This window comes from Sinocyclocheilus anshuiensis, unplaced genomic scaffold (genome assembly GCF_001515605.1).
Source record: "Sinocyclocheilus anshuiensis isolate Anshui unplaced genomic scaffold, SAMN03320099.WGS_v1.1 scaffold626, whole genome shotgun sequence".
Lineage (NCBI taxonomy): Eukaryota > Metazoa > Chordata > Actinopteri > Cypriniformes > Cyprinidae > Sinocyclocheilus > Sinocyclocheilus anshuiensis.
Genome location: NW_015544167.1, coordinates 549,052 through 569,752, shown reverse-complemented (window position 1 = coordinate 569,752; position 20,701 = coordinate 549,052). Strand labels below are relative to the sequence as shown.

General features: G+C 37.2%; 1 protein-coding gene across 1 annotated transcript in view; it reads left to right on the top strand.

Annotated features, from left to right (window-relative positions):
- Positions 1 to 18,028, top strand: part of LOC107695918 (anoctamin-5) — a 44,260-nt gene extending 26,232 nt beyond the window's left edge. Inside the window, exons 7-19 of the mRNA XM_016496030.1 lie at positions 2,304 to 2,438; positions 2,667 to 2,772; positions 2,887 to 2,947; positions 5,169 to 5,320; positions 10,098 to 10,178; positions 10,469 to 10,697; positions 11,078 to 11,247; positions 11,894 to 11,991; positions 12,201 to 12,331; positions 14,759 to 14,964; positions 15,257 to 15,459; positions 15,558 to 15,663; positions 17,002 to 18,028. Coding sequence (XP_016351516.1) covers positions 2,304 to 2,438; positions 2,667 to 2,772; positions 2,887 to 2,947; positions 5,169 to 5,320; positions 10,098 to 10,178; positions 10,469 to 10,697; positions 11,078 to 11,247; positions 11,894 to 11,991; positions 12,201 to 12,331; positions 14,759 to 14,964; positions 15,257 to 15,459; positions 15,558 to 15,663; positions 17,002 to 17,238 — 1,915 coding nt within the window. The 3' untranslated portion in view covers positions 17,239 to 18,028. The remainder of the gene's footprint in view (positions 1 to 2,303; positions 2,439 to 2,666; positions 2,773 to 2,886; positions 2,948 to 5,168; positions 5,321 to 10,097; positions 10,179 to 10,468; positions 10,698 to 11,077; positions 11,248 to 11,893; positions 11,992 to 12,200; positions 12,332 to 14,758; positions 14,965 to 15,256; positions 15,460 to 15,557; positions 15,664 to 17,001) is intronic.
- Positions 18,029 to 20,701: the final 2,673 nt, after the last annotated feature.

Sequence of the window (20,701 nt, the reverse complement as noted above, 5' to 3'; positions counted from 1 at the left end):
AAAAATATCACGATACAATTTTTCATATCAGTCGATATCGATAATTATCACGATAAATTACAAAAAAAAAATATTTCAAGTTTAAAGGCCGATTTTTGCTTCTAAGTGAAAGTTGTAGAAACCAGACCGTTAATTGTGGTTTAAACGACCCTTTATGGTCAGAACATGACAAACACTTCACGTTTTTTGAATTCTTTACACTTTTCCAGTCATTTTTCCTTAACTAAGTAAATATCTCAATAGAAAAATGTATTTCTTAGTTTCTGCATGTTGATATTGTTTCAAATCATGATTGACATGTTCAGTCTTTAGACAATATTCTTTATCTTGATAATTATGTATTTGCTCTAAAATGTATTAAAAATGTATAAATATACAGTCAAGAAATCTATTTTAAACAGCCATTATAAGCAATTAGAATCCGAATTTTCAGAAAATTTTATTTAAATTTTTGTTGAAATACTTTATCCTATCCCAGCTTAAACTACTAACCATTAATAGGTTGATTCGACCAATGGTGTGAGTTTGAGGGTGGGACTGTCTTCTTGTTTGAACATTTACAGACGGGGCAGTGTTCATTAAAGCAGTTTTTGCAGTAATAATAGCGTGCAGAAATTCACACAATGCAACGAATAAAAAGAGTGAAAATATAGATAAAAACAAGGTTTTAATTTTTTTACACATTTTTCACTAAATGAACACCAGGAAGAATTACATTTAATAATTTTCATTGATATGCACCAATATAACAATACAAATTATTAAAAAGCAATATATAGCTAGGTGTATGTACTAGGGCTGTCAAAATGGTTGAAAAACTAAATTCGAATTTTTTAATGAAATATTATCAAAATTCGAATTATATTCAAATTTAAAATGCAGAATTTTAGTTAGGGTGAAGAAAAGCTTTTGGCTTCTCTTTTGAGGCCACAAGAGGGCGCATCGAGCAAAATATTACTGTGCGTTTATTCAAAGCATAAGATAACATGACTATCTGTGAAAAAAAGTGAATAATGTTTAAAATAATGTTTATAAACCAATTATAATTAAGTTGCTTAAACAACTATAAACAAAACAGCATCATGTATGTATGCATAGTTTAATACAAAGGTCCGAAAGCCAACCACACAGAGTACATTTTACATTTAAAAACACAAGTTTGCAGTCGTGGGGAAAAAACCTTCCATAAAGTCTCGAGATATGTTTTTTTCAAAGTTGAACTTACATTAATTTTACATGGCTTTCTAAACATGCGGCCCTTTTGTGCGAGACGCGAGTGCAACGGTGATAGATGTTTTTGATGAATATTCAAAATTCAAATTTTTTTTGACAGCCCTAGTATGTACTAAAATATCTACATTAAAACATGTAAAACGCCAATACAACATTTTCGAGTGATGATGGAAATAATTAATTGAATCAGAATTATGAATCGATTCATTGAAACTAAGTAAAGTTTTTATTGGTGAAGTTTATTAACACTATTAAGTCTTTCTTAACAGTCTCATACTCGTGAGCCAAGGAAGAATCACATATCTTGTCTAATGACGTATAGTGAACTCAATAGCATATTGAAAGCACCGCAATATTTTTATTATAATTTTTGTTACTCAAATAGGCTGATGCATATTTTGCACTGCTTTTGTTAAAGAAATTGTGGCCGGATGGCAAAAGCTGACTCCAAATCATCAGTTCTTATTCTGCTGGATCTATCTGCTGCTTTTGACACTGTCAATCATCAGATCCTCCTGTCTGCACTCTCTTCTTTCTAGGCTGGACTACTGCAATGCTCTTCTGGCTGGACTTCCATCAAGCACAATCAAACCTCTACAAATGATTCTGAATGCAGCGGCACGACTGGTCTTCAAAGAGCCCAAAATAGCCCATATTTCACCTCTCTTTATCTCCTTGCACTGGCTACTGGTTGCGGCTGAAAACTCATCTCTTTCGACGCTACTTGACTTCATCCTAAATTAAAAACAACAACAACAACAACACTGTCTTTCTCTTTATTTATTCCTTCCCTTTCTACTTGTACTTATTTGAACAATGCCTAAAACTTGGTATTACAAGCACTTCCTGTGTCTCTTTGCCTCTTTAAGAAGAATCGCTTTATGTATTACCCAATTGTAAGTCGTTTTGGATAAAAGCGTCTGCAAAATGACTAAATGTGAAATTAACTCAAGGTTCCTTGTTAAATAAATGATCACTAAATAGATGAAATCTAGAGAGCGTGAGGTGTTGCTGACACTTTGAGCAAGTGGATGGAGGTTTCCTTGATTAATGTGTTTCCTGTACCACAGGAAGTACTATGGAGAGAAGATCGGCATCTACTTCGCTTGGCTGGGTTTCTACACAGAGATGCTCTCCTATGCCGCAGTTGTTGGTCTGCTCTGTTTCATCTATGGTGTGGCAACCTTTGACGAAAACGTCTGGAGGTGAGGATAAGACTAGAAAACTAAAAACAGAAAACAGAAGACGGTTCATTTTAATGCCCGCTATAGTGCCCCTTGTGGCAGTGCTAAGAATGCAACGCTTGTAATGTACAGTATTATGAATTGCTCTCTGACATTTCGTAAACACAACGGCATGTGAAATAAAGCTAGAGTTAAGTATAGTAATTTTGAGTTTGGGTTCACAGAAACAATTTGTGTTGTCTTCTGCAGTAAAGAGATCTGTAATGATACCATTGGTGGGCAGATTGTCATGTGTCCTCTCTGTGATAAGAAATGTGGCTACTGGAAGCTCAGCACGACCTGTAGCTCCTCATGGGTGAGTGAAAAAATAACTGTGTAACAATTTTTACATCTTTTATTTATTTACTTATGGAGCATGTTTTTGTGTATTTATTAATGTAAGTTATACCTTCGTCTGATTGCCTTGTAGCAATCGTATCTGTTTGACAACACAGCGACGGTGTTTTTTGCGATATTCATGGGAATATGGGGTGAGTAGAGAGCTCTTGTAACTGTTGTATTGGTTCTAGAATTGTATTTGTTACCTGTGTCTAAATTTGTTACATCAAACTACTGCCTACACCTTCTTTACTTATACCTTGTGCAGTTTGATGTCAGTTGATCAGCCAAGGAAAATAGGGATGAGCCATAATTTAAGAGAATGTGTTAATGTTTGAATGTAGTTTTAATTGTTATGATCATGGTGAAAATGGCGCATACGCTGCCTAAATTTGGTAAATATTTAATATTCTCTTTTACTCTGACTCCTCCTAATGGTAAAATATGATGCTTGTTCTTAAACATTTAATAAAATCCTCATGTTGTCAGTCAGTCATTTACAACAAACGTTGTATTTAGTATGTCATGACACCTGGTTGCAATAAAAAGAATTTTCTTTTAAATTATGCATATTTAGTACGTTTTATAAACAATAGTAATATGCAAATAATGCAAAAGAGGGTCATCATGGGGTGTTTCAATAGAGAGCTGCAATAATGACGTATGTTTGTAGGCCAACCCAGAAGTTAGCATCACTTCCCTCGACAAAAACCATGAGCCTTTGAAACATTGCAGAAAATAAGCTCTGACCAACAAAAGTTTATGATTCTTACACGTTTTGTTCAACATAATTATCTTCACAAATGAGCACACCTTTTATTTTGAAGCCTAAATACAAGGCTATGAACAAACTGCAGTCACATGACTTGATTCACCATAAGCTTCAGACGACTCTTTTTTGTCTTTATTTCAAAATAATTGTCCCTGAAAGTTTGAGTTAGTACTCAATTAGTCTGTCTCATTTAGCCACTTAGCAACTGCCTTTTTCAAGACAAGCGAAGCTTTAAAAATTTGTAGGCCAACCCAGAAGTTAGCATCACTTCCCTCGACAAAAACCATGAGCCTTTGAAACATTGCAGAAAATAAGCTCTGACCAACAAAAGTTTATGATTCTTACACGTTTTGTTCAACATAATTATCTTCACAAATGAGCACACCTTTTATTTTGAAGCCTAAATACAAGGCTATGAACAAACTGCAGTCACATGACTTGATTCACCATAAGCTTCAGACGACTCTTTTAGTCTTTATTTCAAAATAATTGTCCCTGAAAGTTTGAGTTAGTACTCAATTAGTCGGTCTCATTTAGCCACTTAGCAACTGCCTTTTTCAAGACAAGTGAAGCTTTAAAAAAAGAGGTTATTACTGATGTATTTCATGTTGTAGAATAAACATGAAAATATCTTGAGCTTGTGTTAAACACTGAGCTTATTTCAGAGATTTAACCAAAAACCCATTCAAAAAACATTGACTTCAGGACGATGGAACCAGAATTGCTAAAATGCTAACCCTGGGTTCTGGATTTTGGCCTTCAAAAATACATCATCATACAGCACTCAATGCGTCCAGGAAACAAACACAATAGACCATTTTGGAGTAGACGTCACAATTACGTCACTTGCAGCTGCACGTGCATTTTGAAAAACACTGGGAACAAGTGGAGGGAAATGGGTAAAGTCCATGAAATAAGAGAAAAAATGTATTGTGCTTCTGGATGTCAGAATCGGAATGCAAATCATTTTTATAGAATACTGTCGTCAAAGATGCTATTTGAAGCTAAACGCAGACGTTTAAACTATTTAGATGGACAAACTATGGATGAAACCTGCTATGATGACCCTATTTTAAAGCATAAATTAGATTTGAAAAATAGGTCTATATAATATAAACATAGAGGACATATTGTATTAGCCCTACAGTTAAAGCATGAAATACTATTTAAACCTATAACATTTGCCTATTTTATCTCACAATTCTGACTTTTTATCTCGCAAATGCAAGTTTATGTCTCTTATTTCGGACTTTATAACTCACTTTAACTGAACAATTGCGAGTTTGTCAATAGTGAGGTGAAAAAAGACAGAAGTGTGGGATATAAATGATTCTCATGATTCTGAGCCGAGGGGAAAAGAGAGAATGACGAGTTGATTTTTCTTATCAGAATTGTGAGATATAATCTCGGAATTGCGAGAAAAAAGTCAGAATTTTGAAATATAAACTCAAAATTACCTTTTTTTATTCTTTTATTCAATGGCTTCCGTAGACTGCTACTTAAAAGCTGTCATTTTCTGCCACCAGATAGGCTCCGCCCACAAAAACACAGAAATTGGTTTATATAGAGAGATTTAAGTTGTAATTTTTCTACGGTGTCAGTGACTCTGTTCCTGGAGTTCTGGAAGCGGCGTCAGGCTCGACTGGAGTACGAGTGGGATCTGGTGGACTTTGAGGAAGAGCAGCAACAGCTGCAGCTCAGACCCGAATACGAGACCAAGTGCACCCACCGTCGACTCAATCGTGTCACGCAAGTATGTATACATATCTAATGACCTAATGACCCAGAGATTTTTCAGTATGTAGTTTTACCATATTAAAGCAAAAAATGGCAAGTTTTGATCATATAGCGCTAGCTAGGGTCTTGGAAAGACTTTTCTGCATAGTTTAGTTCCAGATGTGCTAAAGTACACCTGGCCATAATTTGTAGACTCTGTTTAGTTGATTCAGGTGTGTTTAAATGAGTTGGAACTAATGCTGCCTTCACATGCTATTGGAATTTTCCTACTTCCCACTTGTGAAGATAAAACTATGAGTTTGTCGCATTCAAATGCTTTGTTGTTGGAAAGAACAGGACGGCCCATTCATGAGTTCACTATTGCCTGTTTCTTGTGAAAATCTTATTAAAGCCAAAAGGTATAGAAGATATTGAGTCAATATCAAACAGGGTTTGAATAAAATGTAGCGTCCCATTCATTGCTAACCACAGACACATTCACTGCTCTAGATATTCAGCTTGCTGACGATTCTCGATTATAGTCAAATAAATGCTTATAAATACACACACATACAGTATATATTTTGAAAATATTTACATGTATATACATTTATATAATTATATTAGTATATTATATATAAATATATTTAATATATAAACAACATATTTTCTTAAATATATACTGTATGTGTTTCTTTGAACGATTACGTAATTGTGGCATCCATAATTGTAATTGCGATTAGAAATTCGATTAATTGTGCAGCCCTAGTATATATACACGACTGTAACAACAAGAGAACGTAATGAAGATGTTGTGGGGAAAACATAAAACTTTACAGGACTACAGCTAAGTTTATGGCCCGCCCAATGCAGAAACTCAGATATCAAAATTACCTTGATTCCCTTTCATGGGAACTTCGAACTGCGTCCTCTAGGCGTCTGAATAAACTGAATGTTTATAATGTTTTTCATCCTCAAGAAAGTGTCTGGAAAGAGGGAACGTCTCAGGTTACTTATGTAACCATGGTTCCCTGAGTAGGGGACGAGACACTGCGTCCTCTAGGTTTCTTGCCATGCTGCGGAAACAAGCTTCAGACGAAGAGGTGAATGATGTGTGCTCCCGGCACCTATTTATACTATAGTCGCACCGGTAGTGACGTCATGGCTGTCGCCGGCCAACGAGTTGGTGGTTTGGTTGTATGCTTCAGACACGGGTCACGACGAGGCGTTCCCCATAGTGACCCCTAGAGGACGCAGTGTCTCGTTCCCTACTCAGGGAACCATGGTTACATAAGTAACCTGAGACGGTTTCCCAGTTGTAAATACGACTTGAGAGGCCGTACATATTCGCTTTCTGACTAGGAAACTCGTATTTACGATACTTCTGATAGCACGTGAAGACAGCATACACTCTGAAGGAAAATGGCTCTCGGGATCCCGAATGAGGAAAAGGAAATAAAGGATGATACAGATAATTGCCAATGTATTGTTTACTTATAAATGCTCATTGCAAAATTTTCTTGAATGTCACCCTTTGTTTTGAATTTAATTGTTTGTTAAACTTGCAGCCGTTCATCGTTGATTTTTAGCTGTTCCTTCAGTGGATTTTATATTAGCTTTAAAATTTTTATTTGTTTTATCTTACTTTTCTGCTTGGTTTATCTAGACTCAGTTTAGATGGCATATTTAATTTGACAAAATGAAAATGAGGCTGTGATGGATGGACATACACGGTATGCACAATATATTATAACAAGGTCTTGGCACACAGCTCTTGTTTTATAAACAGGGGTGCACATAAAGTGGTGCGCATGCGTGACTAAAATAAAAAATGCGCTGTGGAAATAAGTTCAGACCACTCACTGACAGCTGTTAATGCACAATCACTGTTTTAGATCAACTAACTGTAATACTGTATAAGATTTCATTGAAAATGATGAAAATTCATGTAAAGAAATCAAACCGTAAAAAGGAAAAATAAATGAATGAAAATATAAGCATTGTATTTTTAGGTGTACTATAAAATAATAGTGTTTTTATTTAATACTCACATTTTATTTTAAAATATAATAGTATTATCACACTTTATTTTGTTTATTATTTGATTTTTTTAAAAACTAAATAAATAAACTGCAATAATATTCTTATTACTATGATTATTTTTAATAGTTATATTTAATAGGTCACACTATATGTGCAGTGTGAGAACCAAACCAAATCTCCAGGTGCTCTCATGAGAACCAGACTGAATAAACTGAATGTTTATAATGTTTTTCATCCTCTATATATATACAGTACAGTGAAGAACAAATTATGTCAAATTGTTATAAGTGTCTTTTTATATTAGCACATAATGTCAGTGATGTACAAAAATACAGTGGGGTCCAAAAGTCCTAAACAACATTGAAAAACTGGGATTCAAAATTGAATTTAACTTGGAAATTTGGATGTATTCAGTTTTTAAACATAAGACATGTTATCACATTGAACAAGAAATATTTAAGAATCTGCACCTTTCTTCAATAATCAAATAAGCAAATGTGTTTAATGCTCTTTGGAACTTTTAAGCATTTTAAAGTCATGCTGGATAACTTGATTTTGTTTAGCTTGAGTCATTAAAGCAAAAGGGAGACACCAAATACTTTTTAAAATAAAACCCTTCACTCATTACAGAATATACAGAAGCATTTTCACTAGTGGTCTCAGATTTTTGAACCCCACTGAATTTATTAGCTCGGTTCCAACAGCTAGTGAGCTGCCTGCATATGACAGTTTAAGACATCATATACAAGTATGTTATTTAATACTAAAATATATCTAGAAAATGATGTAGCTGTAGACTGTTTACTTAATATTTGCTCTTGCTATGTACTTTCATGCTTATTAGAGTTGTTAGCTTAGCAATATGATATCAAATACATTTGAAATCAGATGTAAATCAAATCTCCTGCAAACTTTGCGTGAGGAGCGCTTTTTGTATAATGTTGGGTATTAAATTATATATTATGTTGTATTTATTGTCTGCCTTTGTGCAATGGTCCAAATTAGGAGCTTAAGAGGTTCCACTGTAGTTTGGATGCTGCCTATATTGGTAGTATAGATTCTAATAATAATTGTATCCCAAATTACACACTGTACACTATGTATCTAGTGTTTGAATTATATACGGTTATTTTGTCACCCCTCCATTATGTAAGTAAAGCTGTGACAGTTGAGTGCATGAAGTGTCCAAGTGTACACATTTTTTTGGGGGGGTTATTTAAGTGTATGTTCCAGGAATTTGAAATGCACTTTTTCTTTTTGATAATTTAATGTATACACACTATTCATACTAAATAAATGACATAGAATAGTGCACAAGTATGTGAATTGGGACGCACCTATAGTTTTGGAACAGAGCTAATATACACACATATTATACTGTATAGCAGATAGATTATTGCATAATCTGCGCAAGACTTAATATTGAATGTTAATAAGTTGCTGGACTGTATGGACACCGAATCACACATCAGTAAGTAAGTTAAATCAGTATCTGATGTTTGCTGTAGAACATTTTGCCTGAGGATGCATGTTTTTACCAGCATCATGTAGCATTTGACTGTTTTGACGTGTTCTAGTAAGCACTGCATGTTCATAGTTTTGTTTTTCTTTTTTAACAATATTTTTGCATGGATAATTGAGTAGTAATACTAATTGCGGTGAGTGAGTTGTTGTGTGTGTGAGAGAGGGGGCTCGCCCAGCATGATCGTTAGAATCAGAGGTAAGTGTACTGCAAACTAGCCAAAAACTCAGCGCATCCGAGAGGCGGATTTGGAAGGGCCTAGTTCACCTGATGCTACTGGTTCCAGTGAGAGGAGAACTCCGAACTCAGAAAGAATAGCATGCTCATAGGCAACCCTTTGGTAAAGGGGAGCACTGCTAATACTACCACGAGAACAGCCCATGGAGCGAACCCGGGCGCTCGATAGGAAGCAGCATGCTCATAGTAACCAATATTACGATAATAGATCGTAGATCGCTCTTACCACGTTCAAATGCATGCTTCAAACAAAACAGTTGAAAGGGAATTTCAGCGCATGCAGTAGTTCATTAAACGTGGAAAGAGTCTGGGGCCGTTCACACAGAATGTGTTTTTCCAACACGCTACTTTTCCATTGTTTTTCTATGTAAACACACGCTAGACAGACGTGTATGACCATTGTGCTCGCGTCTTGTTTCTTTTGCATCTTCTCGCACATGAGCGCCACGTTTTTAGGTCGAGAATTTCAACTTTTGCACACAGCGCCCCTCGTCAGTGTCAGTTCCAAAACGGTGGACCAGTCAGAAGTCTCAGGTTTTTAGATGCAGCGATTCGTTCTGTGTGAACGGCCCATAAAGGTGATGATACACGGGGCAACTTTTTGAGCAATGTTGCCGTCAACGGACAACCAGGTGAGACACAGGGCCCACGACCGATCTAAAGTATTCAGTTGCCCATTCTCAATGGAAAAGTGCCCAAGCAACATTGCTCAAAAAAGTTGCCCCGTGTATCATCACCTTGAGTGACAAATCTGAAGAACCTAGTGTTCATTTTCAAAAGTCATATTCAATCAGATTTCAAAACATCATATTAGTATATTAGGTTTGTAAAACTCTTGAGGTCCTAATAATATATTAATTTGACAGAAAATGGGCAGAATATGAAGTGACAGAGTCAGGTGTTGCGATTTCACAAATGGAAGGTGAGTTGGTAGTGAAGGTTCGTTTATCCACCAGCCAACTGAGAAACTAGATAATCTGCGTGTTTGTTTGGCTTTGTTCGTATTGTGTAGGAACTGGAGTGGGTTCTAGACCAGAGCCCAGCTGATAAAGCAGGCAGGTTTATCCTGTGCTGGGCCACTGTTGTTTTGTGGGTAAGGCAGGCACAGGACGACGATACTGTAGATCGGTTTCTGTGTGTGTGTAAGAGTGTGTGTAGCATTAGCAGCCTGCTTGCAGTGTGATTGCAGCTTTGAAAGACTGTAGTTGTAGAATTAATCTTTACTGTAGAGATGGCAGATGACTCATTGGAAACGGGAAGAGTCCTCGTAGAGAGCCGTGTGGACACTGACAGCACTAGTACAGTGCTAGTTTAGGGCTCCTGTGCCAGGTGTGTGTGTGTGTGTGTGTGTATGATGTGTACCTCTCTCACTCCAAAACCTAGATCTCTCTGATTATCGCCTGTATAATCGGTGTAATTGCGTACCGTCTGGCGGTGTTTGCGGCGTTTGCCAGCATCATGAAGGACAGCCCCACCAATAAGCTGGATGTGGTGGGAACCCTCATCACGCCGCAGTTCGCCACATCCGTCACGGCTTCCTGCATCAACTTTGTCATCATCATGATTCTCAACTTCCTGTATGAGCACGTAGCCATAAAGATCACTGATATGGGTGAGTCTTTAGCAAGTATATGGGACTCCCAGCCTCTTTTTCCCACCTAAAAACTTTTAAAATATTTAAAATTTAAAGTGATGTAACTTTTCAATAAATACAATAACTAAAAAAATTACATAAGGTTATTATTATTGTTGTTGTTTTATTTTAAAACTATTATTTTATTTATTTCATTGCGTTTATTTGACCTTGGGCACTTTCTAATTTCCGATTTGTGAACGGATCATTCTGATTTGTTCCAGTCAATTCATTTTGTGTTCTATATCTTGTAATAAACAAAAAGAGAAACAATTGTATATTGTTCAGTTAATAAAGTATTTCTATAATGTAAGGATTTTTGTGCGCTGATTTTTATTCACTTCTTCTTCTGTCCACAGAGGTTCCCAAAACCCACGTGGAGTACGAGAACAAGCTAACGGTGAAGATGTTCCTCTTCCAGTTTGTCAACTACTATTCCTCTTGCTTCTACGTCGCCTTTTTCAAGGGCAAGTTTGTGGGTTACCCTGGAGACTATGCCTACATGTTCGGCAAGTGGAGAAATGAAGAGGTAGACCCGAGATCCCATGAGCCTGATTAAAGTTTTACAGTTTTCCCCATGCCATTATTTTACTGTTTAAACCATTGTTAGTGCCAATGGTTCTCTAATTTATATTAATTGAGTATAGAGTTTAAGGATAATAATAAATACATTAAGGAAAATGTATATCATCGTTTAATATTATACTCATTAGTAGATCAGTTTTAAAGGTGCTGTATGTAAGTTTTTGACTCTACTAAAGCATAAAAATACCATAATATGTTTGCAGATATTTAAGAAACATGCTAAGTTAACATACTTGTTTATCTGAAAAACAGTGCTACAGTCAGTTATTCTCCTTTGAAAATGTGCGTTCCGTGTCGGAATGTCTGTCTTTGTTTTGGTCTGTGTGACTCCGCCCACTGCCAGTTTACCCAATTGTATTTCCGGGTTGCCAGTTGGCGGAAAACAGCGTCAAGTGCTCTCGTTCCTGTTGGTGTCGTCAATCTGGCAACCTGCGTGTGCATCAAGTCTGAGGAGGAGGGGCCGGGTGAAAAAAACCCTCTCCAATATGTTGAATTTGGACTGCAATACCTAGTTCAACCACTCGGTGTCAATCCTACATACAGCACCTATAAGTGTTGTTTATTTCTGAACATCACAATTGTGTTTGCAGTGCGAGCCAGGCGGCTGTTTGATCGAGTTAACCACTCAGTTAGTGATCGTGATGGTGGGTAAACAGGTGTGGGGAAACATACAGGAAGCTCTCGTCCCGTAAGTCCACATGACATGATGTAATCACACAAGACTCTCGTTATCTGTTGCATGACCAGGGTATATTCTTAATGTTGTGCCTGTTTTGATGATAGTAAACCGAGACTATTAATGATTCAGATCCACTTAAGATGTGTTCCTGTGCATGTTCATGTGTTGTGTATGTATTGTTAGTGGGTGGTGTTTTATATATCTCTGTCTATGTGTAGCTGGCTGCGTAACTGGTGGGTGAGCAGAAGCGCTCGTAATCATCCGGAGAGTCTGTACAGCCGCTGGGAGCAGGATCATGACCTGCAGACCTTCAGTCAGCTCGGCCTCTTCTACGAGTACCTGGAGATGGGTGAGTGTCCGGCAGCTACAGTACATCAGTGCTGAAAAATATTTAACTACATCATCATAGAATATATAACATATGATATATAACAGGTAGTATATATAAAAATTAAAATCAATATAGTATTTTAAATTATTACACGGCTCTCTGGAATACTTTGTACTTGATCTTTTTGTGGTTTCTACAGGAAAGCTAATAATTTCAGGTCAAATCAATATTTCATGCCCATTTACTTGTTACATGTTGCTGTGTAATGAGCCGGATTTGTGCTGGGGTCCTGATCACCCTATCAGGGCTTATTATTTTGCAATAAAAAAAAATGGCTGACTGTACAAACCCTTTACATCACTCCATTCAAGGGCTTTTCTCAGCAAATATTGTGCACATTTTTTTTTTTTTCATTTTGAATTTTTTTTTTCAATTGAAAGCTCTGGTTCAAATTTTAATCTGTCACCCTAATTGAGATCCTTGTTGTGTTTGTGCCCAATTAATACTGCTCAGATTTTGAAGTAAGTTATGATCTGGTCTAGACTTAGGTCTGGCTCGATGCCATAGAAGAAAAGGCTGTGAGGGATGAACTTGCTGTCTTTGCAGTGGCATGCACTGGTCTTAGTTTTCAAAGTTTTATGGACTTTTTGTCTATTGCACATTTTTTGGAAAGATGTCAGCTTATCAATTGGCATTTTGTTAATTTTGTTTAATCTGAGTTGTTAGTCTTGTAAAACTTTTTAGTGTTGCTAATTACTTCATAAAAATTATTTTTAATGTAGCTTAACTACTTCAAATCATAAATAGCTTGTAATGACTACAGTTTCAAAGTAGCTTCACTTCAGCTTCACTGATTTACTTTAACTCACAAATACGGAGCCCCAGACATATCATGCAGGGAAAAAATTATTATGGCCACGAATTAACAATTAGTTCCCACGACTTACTGATTCATCACCTCCTTTTAAGGAAATCGTGAGCATGACTTACTAATTTGTTACCTTGTTTTAAGTACATCATGTGCACGATGTACTAATCGGTTCTGTTCGTTGTATGATTTGTGAATAGCCAATTACAGCCTCTTTGTGAACAGGCTACATCCTCGTTACAGTCCTGTCATAACTTGTTTCATAACAGCAGCAATAGAGGTCTTTTCTCACGACGCAAAAAAAGGACAGGGTTTGTGTAATTGCAGAGTGGAGTTAGTAAAACATTAGTCTCGCGTTAGACTGACGGCAGAAGGACTGGGAACCTTGGCCACTTTGAATAGCAAGGACCGCCCGAGAGGTCATATGACTGACAGGTAAAGCAACCAATCACGTTTCGTTTTGTGCCACGTCATGATTAGGGGCGTGGAAATGTCCCCACAATAACACACCGGTGTGTAAAACTCTTGGACATATTCTAAAGATTCTGTGCCGTGAACTTTAAATATTTCACATACTTTTGAAAATCCACCCTTCAGTTGATCCTGATAAGCGCTCATCGTCACAGTTGTAAACACCACAGCTTTCTTCTAACATGAGGGGGTTTGGTGTCACGCCATCTTTGTTTCCAGAACAGGACACACACGTCTCCCGGAAATCCTGTAGAATTCAACACGACGCAAAAAAAGGACAGGGTTTGTGTAATTGCAGAGTGGAGTTAGTAAAACATTAGTCTCGCGTTAGACTGACGGCAGAAGGACTGGGAACCTTGGCCACTTTGAATAGCAAGGACCGCCCGAGAGGTCATATGACTGACAGGTAAAGCAACCAATCACGTTTCGTTTTGTGCCACGTCATGATTAGGGGCGTGGAAATGTCCCCACAATAACACACCGGTGTGTAAAACTCTTGGACATATTCTAAAGATTCTGTGCCGTGAACTTTAAATATTTCACATACTTTTGAAAATCCATCCTTCAGTTGATCCTGATAAGCGCTCATCGTCACAGTTGTAAACACGACAGCTTTCTTCTAACATGAGGGGGTTTGGTGTCACGCCATCTTTGTTTCCAGAACAGTACACACACGTCTCCCGGAAATCCTGTAGAATTCAACCAATCAGATGACGACTTTGAAAGTGTTTCCAATTTTGTGTGTCATATACGTCAGACGTTCAGCCTACAGTCGGTGGGCGTGACGTCTGAGGCTGAGACTAGTAAACATATGCACAAATTCACTGAAATGAGGTAACGAATTAGTGAAACGTGTGCATGATTTACTTAAAACAAGGGAATGAATTAGTAAATCGTGCTGGTGTATCAATAAGTCATGGGAACATATTGTAAATTTGTGGCCATGATATAATGTTTTTCTTTCCCACTTGTCATGTCTGGGGCTTCGTACACCTGCAACTTCTATATGAACAAACTTTCAGCCTCCAATAACTCCAATAACAGACAGATGGCGCTGTAGCTCATCTTTATGTGGGGAAACATTTCATCTCATCTTTGTTTTGCAGTTATCCAGTTTGGCTTCATCACGCTGTTTGTGGCTTCTTTCCCGCTGGCTCCTCTGCTGGCTCTGATGAATAATATATTGGAAGTGCGAGTGGACGCCTGGAAATTCACCACTCAGTTCCGCCGGCCCGTGGCAGCCAAAGCGCACAGCATCGGCGCGTGGGACGAAATCCTCAACATGATTGCCGTTTTCTCAGTGGTCACGAATGTGAGTCTGTATGAGATTAAACTCAAAAGTCATAATGAGTCAGGATCCACTTTGACTACATCAGAGTTGGTTGAACGATTCAAACTGATGGATCAGTGAGTCATTTTGACTGATTCATTAACAAGAGCCAGCTAAAAGGAATCATTGGTACACCTACATCTTGATTATATTATTTGCATATAGCCTGTCGTTAACTTTCATTTGCTTATAAACTGGTAATGAAGCATACTGTGAACAGAAATATCAAAGTAGGTCATGTAACAGCATTAAATGTCATTTATTTGTCCTTCAGGCTTTCATTGTCTCATTCACGTCTGACATGATCCCTCGGCTGGTGTATAAGTACGCGTATCACCTGGGTTCTGAGAGCACGATGGAAGGATACATCAACAACAGCCTTTCCATCTTCAACATCTCCGAGATCCCAGTGGAAAACCGTCCAGAGGAGGGCGAGAACCCGGATTGGTTCTACAGCTCCAACATCACCACCTGCAGGTACTGTTGTGTATGCTTGTGCTGTATCTCTTTGTTGATAGATTTGTGCTAATGCTGAGAAGCGTGTCATTAACATGAATGCTGTGTGGATGCTGTAGGTACCGTGACTACCGGTACCCTCCAGGACACGAGAAACAGTACACTCATACCATGCAGTTCTGGCACATTCTCGCTGCCAAATTAGCCTTTATCATCATTATGGAGGTATGAGCTCTTAAATTGTCTTCTTTCCTGTGTCACAAATAACTACACTTTTGCATGCTTTTAAAAAGAGTACTTATCATGGAAATAAAAAACTTAGGGTTAGAATAATAAAATATACTTAATTGCAAACTGAATGTAATGTTTCCAGACACTTATTTGCATGTTAATTGCATAAATGTAATTATGGTTTAAATTTAAAATAAATGCATTTAGCTGAACTTGACCCTCTTAAGTATGGCAGACATCTTTATATGTATTTTCACTTCTATTGTCTTTGAAATATGGTTGAATATACTGACGAGCCTTTATGGTGAACCAAAACATACTTAAATATGATTTCTGTTGACTTTTTATGTCATATATTTAAACTTATTTGTAAATACACATTTGTAATGCTAGTTCTAATTTAGTATTAAATTTAAAATATGGTAACTTTAAATGTAATCAAATAACGCAGTACAGTTAAAATTATAATCAAGTTCACGTGTGCTTTATCAACATGACAAAATAAGTGTTCCTGAAAGCATGATAAATGATTTTTACAAAGTGAATGTTTTAAAATTTAACTTAAGTGTGTTAAGAGACAGTCATAGTTAAGTACACTTAAGTGGTCTTTAATTTTATTAATATTATCTGCAAGTAGTTGTTTGAAGTACACTACAAGTGCACATTTAGTACATTTGAACACTTACGTTGAGCAGTTCTTTTCCACAAGGCTGATTGTGTGATCCAGCTCTGGAGTTTTTAAATATGCTAATTGTAGCATTGTTAAGTGTAATGATAAAATCAGGTAACTATTTGTTAAGGTCCATTTGCACCACGATGAATCAAAACAACATATATTTCACAGACAGACATTCACACCACAGATATTCACACTCTGAGCATCACAGGTTTTTACAGAGAAATGTTTGCACTAGAAATGTGAAATACACTCCTGCCATTCATTAGTAGACTGCAACTGTTAATAAAACATATCTACCAACATGATGCAAAGATGCTTCTTGATTGTACATCAAATGTTCTCACTCATTATGAAAGGGTCCACTGAGATTGAACTGTTTGGTTTCTAATTCCGTCACAGCAAAAATGCTTGGTCTCATTAGGCAGTTACCTGCTGTCAAATTAATAGCAATGTAGTCTAATTATTAAAAAAAAATAATGTGATAAAATATTAATTAAATCTAAAATTAAATATTACACCCTGACACATTGCTTCATTCATTCTATGAATGTATCAGCTTATAATAATTTGATTGTTGATTGACATGGCTAATAAATGTATGTCATCAGTATTGAAATAATAGTAAACTGCATTAATACTCTTCTTCTCTCCAGCATGTGGTGTTTGTGGTGAAGTTCTTTGTGGCGTGGTTGATCCCCGACGTGCCGTCAGACGTGAAAGCTCGTACAAAGCGCGAGCACTACCTCATCCAGGAGTACCTGCACGACTACGAGCTGGAAAAACTCAAAATCCAGCTCAGCCAGAACGGTCCGAACATCGAGCCGTGCACGTGTCCCGCCACAGCCGCCACCTCAGTGAAGCTGGAGGTGTTTTCAGACTGTCTGAGCTAACACAGGCCTGACCTTGACTCTAGCACCTGAAAGCTTTCACTCAGCCCATGTCTCAAACCAGTCCTCTCGGTCTCATCACAAAATCACACGCCACTGGTTCCTCGTATCTCACTGATTATGTTCGATAATCTTTTCACACCACATCCACTGTTTGGGATATTCCTCGACAAATCACTCCCATATTACGTCTCCCAGAGCCCTCATTTTCAGTCATGTGACCTCAAAGAGATGCCTACATAAGGGGAAAGTTTGTCTAATAGAATAAGAGTGATGAAGTATAATAACTTTTACATGTGTTTAGATATACCTAAAGCCACATGAGCTGTAACTCAGTTTCTGTCTATGCAGATTGGCACTTTCACTCTTCAGGAACAATTACTGTAGGTTTTCTCACGCTTTCCTCATCATTGTTCTCTGTTGATGTCTCTGTAAGCCACTACAAACATACAGGACAGACTGTTTATGGTCTGTGTGACGCACTGTGTGAAAGTCTGGCAGTTGAAATGTTAGATTTCAGCCCAAAACCAAACTGGGTCAAATATAAACTGGACATTTCAGGATTTGTGTGATTCACTCCAGCATAGACTCCTTCACACAGCGTCAAAATACAAGAACTCAGTGACAAACTTTATTGCTTAGAATGCCTTTAAGCTACCAAAGATTAAAATGCCTTAACATCATAGACATATGCATGGATCCTTTACATTATAAATATTAAACACTTCTATTTACAGTATGCTCAGAATTCATGTACAAAGAATTTTATAATTATTATTACACACTGGTGTTTTTTTTTCTTTTATGATCAAAATTTTACAATATTTGACAAGCTGCCACTCACATTATTTTGCAGTATTATGTCATAGCTTGATGCAGCACCTTTTTTAAAGCATCCTATAATACTAGATTTATTTTATTTGCTGGAAATTGTATGCAAAAAAAAAAAGAGGTTCTATGCTAAAAATGAGTAAATATGCACATTACACTCTTGCTGTGCTGTTTGGGTGACGGAGGCATTGAATCTTCACTCACACTATTTATAAAGCAGTTATCACTCTGTGTTCATAGTAAAGGTAATCTGCACTTTAAAGCTTTACATTGATGGACAGGAAACAAACTCTTCTCAAAGCCAAAGTTGCTCTGGTGATTTGAAAGGCAAAGCTAATATCTTTTTAATGTGCCTTTATCTAAATGCAAAATCCATGCTGAGTGTTTATTTGTGTTTCCTTTACAATTCATTTACTGTGTTGTACTGGTCAGAAGGATGGCGTCACTTTGAGTTTGTTTTGCACAAAGCACTTAATGAGGAGTAATTTATCTCAGTGTTATTGAAGCAAGATGTGTGACAAACAACCCTTGTATTTATAATATGCCAGTCTGATCATTCATTTGGCATTGGACTAAAAGCTTAAGAAACTTCAAATCAAATAATTATAATGAGGACCATGAACAGCCGGCAGTTTGACATGTCTATTTGCTAATGATGATTACAAATCTTAGCATGTGCATTTTGCTGTTATTTGTGACTTGAATATTTAATTTGGAAATCATGGAAGTTTTTCTGTAAATGTTTTTCTTTCAGTCTCTGGTTTAAATATGAAGAATTTAGTCACTGTTTTGTCAGTTGTAGAACTGTTATTCATAAAATATTTGACTGTTGATTTATGTAGCTGACAATCTGCGAGCTGTGCTATGAGGTGAAAAGCCATTTATCAGTCAAACATTACCTGACCTTTTTGACATTTCAGCTAGAAGTTGAATTTATAGAGCTGTTCTGGGTGATCGAATGATCAGCGGTTATGCCTTAACCTTTATCTGCATTTTTCTTTACGAACACTGTTTGAAGTTGATTTTTGCCTGTTTTTATGCATGGTTATTTTGGATGTGGATATGAATCTGAGTGTGTTTTTTCTGTTCTGCTAATGTACAAGAAATGTACTCCGTTTTTCATTCTTTAGGCAAACTATTGTCATCCAAATAAACTGTGGAATCCACCAGAGACTCTGTGGTCTTTAATTGTTGTGGATGTTGCTTTGAATTCTTATGTAAAATTTCAGGGGCTTTGAGAGAGGGTAGGACAATTATATTTCATATATATGACAACGTATGCTTCATCGTTAGTCCATAAGACTGATGGGTCAGTACTGCACATGCGATTTTAATGTGATTTATGACATTACTTTCACAGCATTAAAACCACCTTTGTATTACGTAGGTTTCCCTTGTGCTGCCAGAACAGCTCTGATTCATTGAGGCATGGACTCCTCAAGACACTGAGACATTAGCAGCAGATCCTTTAAGACAAGTCCTGTAAGTTGTGGGCCTCCCTGGATCGGGTTTGTTGGTCCAGCACATTCCAGAGATGCTCAATCAGATTGAGATCTGATGAATTCGGAGGCCAAGGCAATACCTTGAACTCTTTGTCGTTCCTGCAATTTCTGCAATGTGTCATGGTGCATTGTCATTAGGGAACACCACATCCACATGAATGCAGGACCTGAGGTCTGCCCAGAGCATTACACCGCCTCCGCCAGCCTGCCTTCATCCCATAGTGCATCCTGCTGCCATCTCTGCACCAAATGATGCACATGCATCCGGCTGTCTACCTGAGCTAAAAGAAGAAGAAAAAAGCATGATTCATCAGACCAGGCAACCTTCTTCCATTCCTCCATGGTCCAGTTCTGATGCTCACATGCACATTGCGGGAGCTTTCAGCGGTGAATAGGGGTCATCGAGGGCTCTCTGACCGGTCTGCGGCTACAAAACCCCATATGCCAAAAAACTGTGATGCACTGTTGTTCTGACACGAGGCCAGCATTATGTTTTTCAGCAGTTCGAGCTACAGTAGCTCTTCTGTGTAATCTGACTAGATGGGCTAGGCTTCACTCCCCATGTGCATCAATGAGCCTTGGGCACCCAGGACCCTGATGCCAGTTCTCCGCTTGTCTTTTCTTGCAGCACTTTTGCTAGGTACTAACCACTGCACTGAACACCCCAAAACTCGCTGTTTTGGAGATGCTTTGACCCAACACGAACCATAGAAAACAATTAATAAATTGTCGGTTTACATCAGTGTTGGTGAGTGTTGATGTGTATGAATCATTAAAAATACATTAGGCTACTATAAACATTAAGGTCTTAAGCGAACATTCATGTCTGTACTTAAAATTACAGACTAAATTAAACATTGATTTGAAAAATGCGAAAATTCTACTTCCATTTAAAGCTAATTTAGCTTTTGTTTATGGTGACATTAAGTTATAAAAAGCCAAAAAGTCTGTACTTAAAATTACAGACTAAATTAAACATTGATTTGAAAACTGCGAAAATTCTACTTCCATTTAAAGCTAATTTAGCTTTTGTTTATGGTGACATTAAGTTATAAAAAGCCAAAAAATATATATATTATATTAACCTACATTAAGGAATATTTTGGCATCTGTGTAAAAATGTATTGAATAAA